Raw genomic sequence first — 876 nt, 5'->3', positions numbered from 1 at the left:
CTCCCACCTCGTTGATGCGGATCTGCTGCAGCTCCCTCTCGGCCGAGGTCAGCGGGGCGGGCGCCGCACAGGACGACAGGTGCTTCTGGTACCCGGCCAAGGAGAGGTCGTCCTGCCGCGGATGCAGAGGCGGAAGTGGGTGCCTCGGGCGGGCTGCCAGGAGCCCTTGAGCACCCAGCCTGCAGCCTGGGCACTCAGCCCTCCCACTCATGCCCCAGCCTGGTGCCCACTCGCTCTGTGACCCTGATCCGTCCCGTCCTCTGAGGCCTGTGACCCCGGCTCGGAGGGTCCAGCGGAGGCATTACCTTCGCCGTCCCGAAGAGCTCGTCCTTGACGTGGCCGCCCCCGAACTCCTTCTTCACCGTGGCCCGCGTGGCCGCGTACAGCATCTTCAGCCGCACCTGAGCGGCAGGGGACAAGCGTGAGACCCCTCCAGGCAGGGCTGTCTCTCCAGCAGGCAGGTCACCCCCTGGTGCCCACACACCCGGCAGAGGGTGCAGTGCGGAGGCTCAGAGGCAGTGGGGCGGCTCGGACAGCAGGGGGAGCCCTTGCCCAGCTCAACCTCTGACTCCCAGAGCCGGGCGGATACGGCCAGGAGGCTGCAGGTGACCCCAGGGCCTTGTCCCTTCAGCCGCTCTGGAGCAGGTCCCGATGTGCACCCCCCGCCCCCACCCCCCGCCACCAGGGATCGGCCTTGTCTCGCTCAGACCCAGTGTCATGCCCTCCCCCCCGATCTCAGGACTGGGCAGGGGCCCCCGGACTCACCGGGGAGTTGTCAGGTGACCAGGCGAGGAAGAGCCACTCGAAGCCCTGGGCGTTCTTGGAGTCCAGGCGGTAGAGCAGGTAGCAGGGCTGCTGGGCGTCCAGGAGCGGCAG

At 69.4% G+C, this 876-nt stretch overlaps 1 protein-coding gene across 1 annotated transcript in view; it reads right to left on the bottom strand.

The window, feature by feature from the left end:
* Positions 1-876, bottom strand: part of TWF2 (twinfilin actin binding protein 2) — a 6,886-nt gene that overhangs the window by 2,715 nt on the left and 3,295 nt on the right. The window contains exons 2-4 of the mRNA XM_014529720.1: positions 766-874; positions 306-401; positions 8-112 (exon numbers count right to left, since the gene is read on the bottom strand). Of these exons, the coding sequence (XP_014385206.1) occupies positions 8-112; positions 306-401; positions 766-874 (310 nt within the window). The remainder of the gene's footprint in view (positions 1-7; positions 113-305; positions 402-765; positions 875-876) is intronic.

This window comes from Myotis brandtii, unplaced genomic scaffold (genome assembly GCF_000412655.1).
Source record: "Myotis brandtii unplaced genomic scaffold, ASM41265v1 scaffold693, whole genome shotgun sequence".
NCBI classification, from domain to species: domain Eukaryota; kingdom Metazoa; phylum Chordata; class Mammalia; order Chiroptera; family Vespertilionidae; genus Myotis; species Myotis brandtii.
This window is presented reverse-complemented; position numbering and strand designations above follow the sequence as displayed.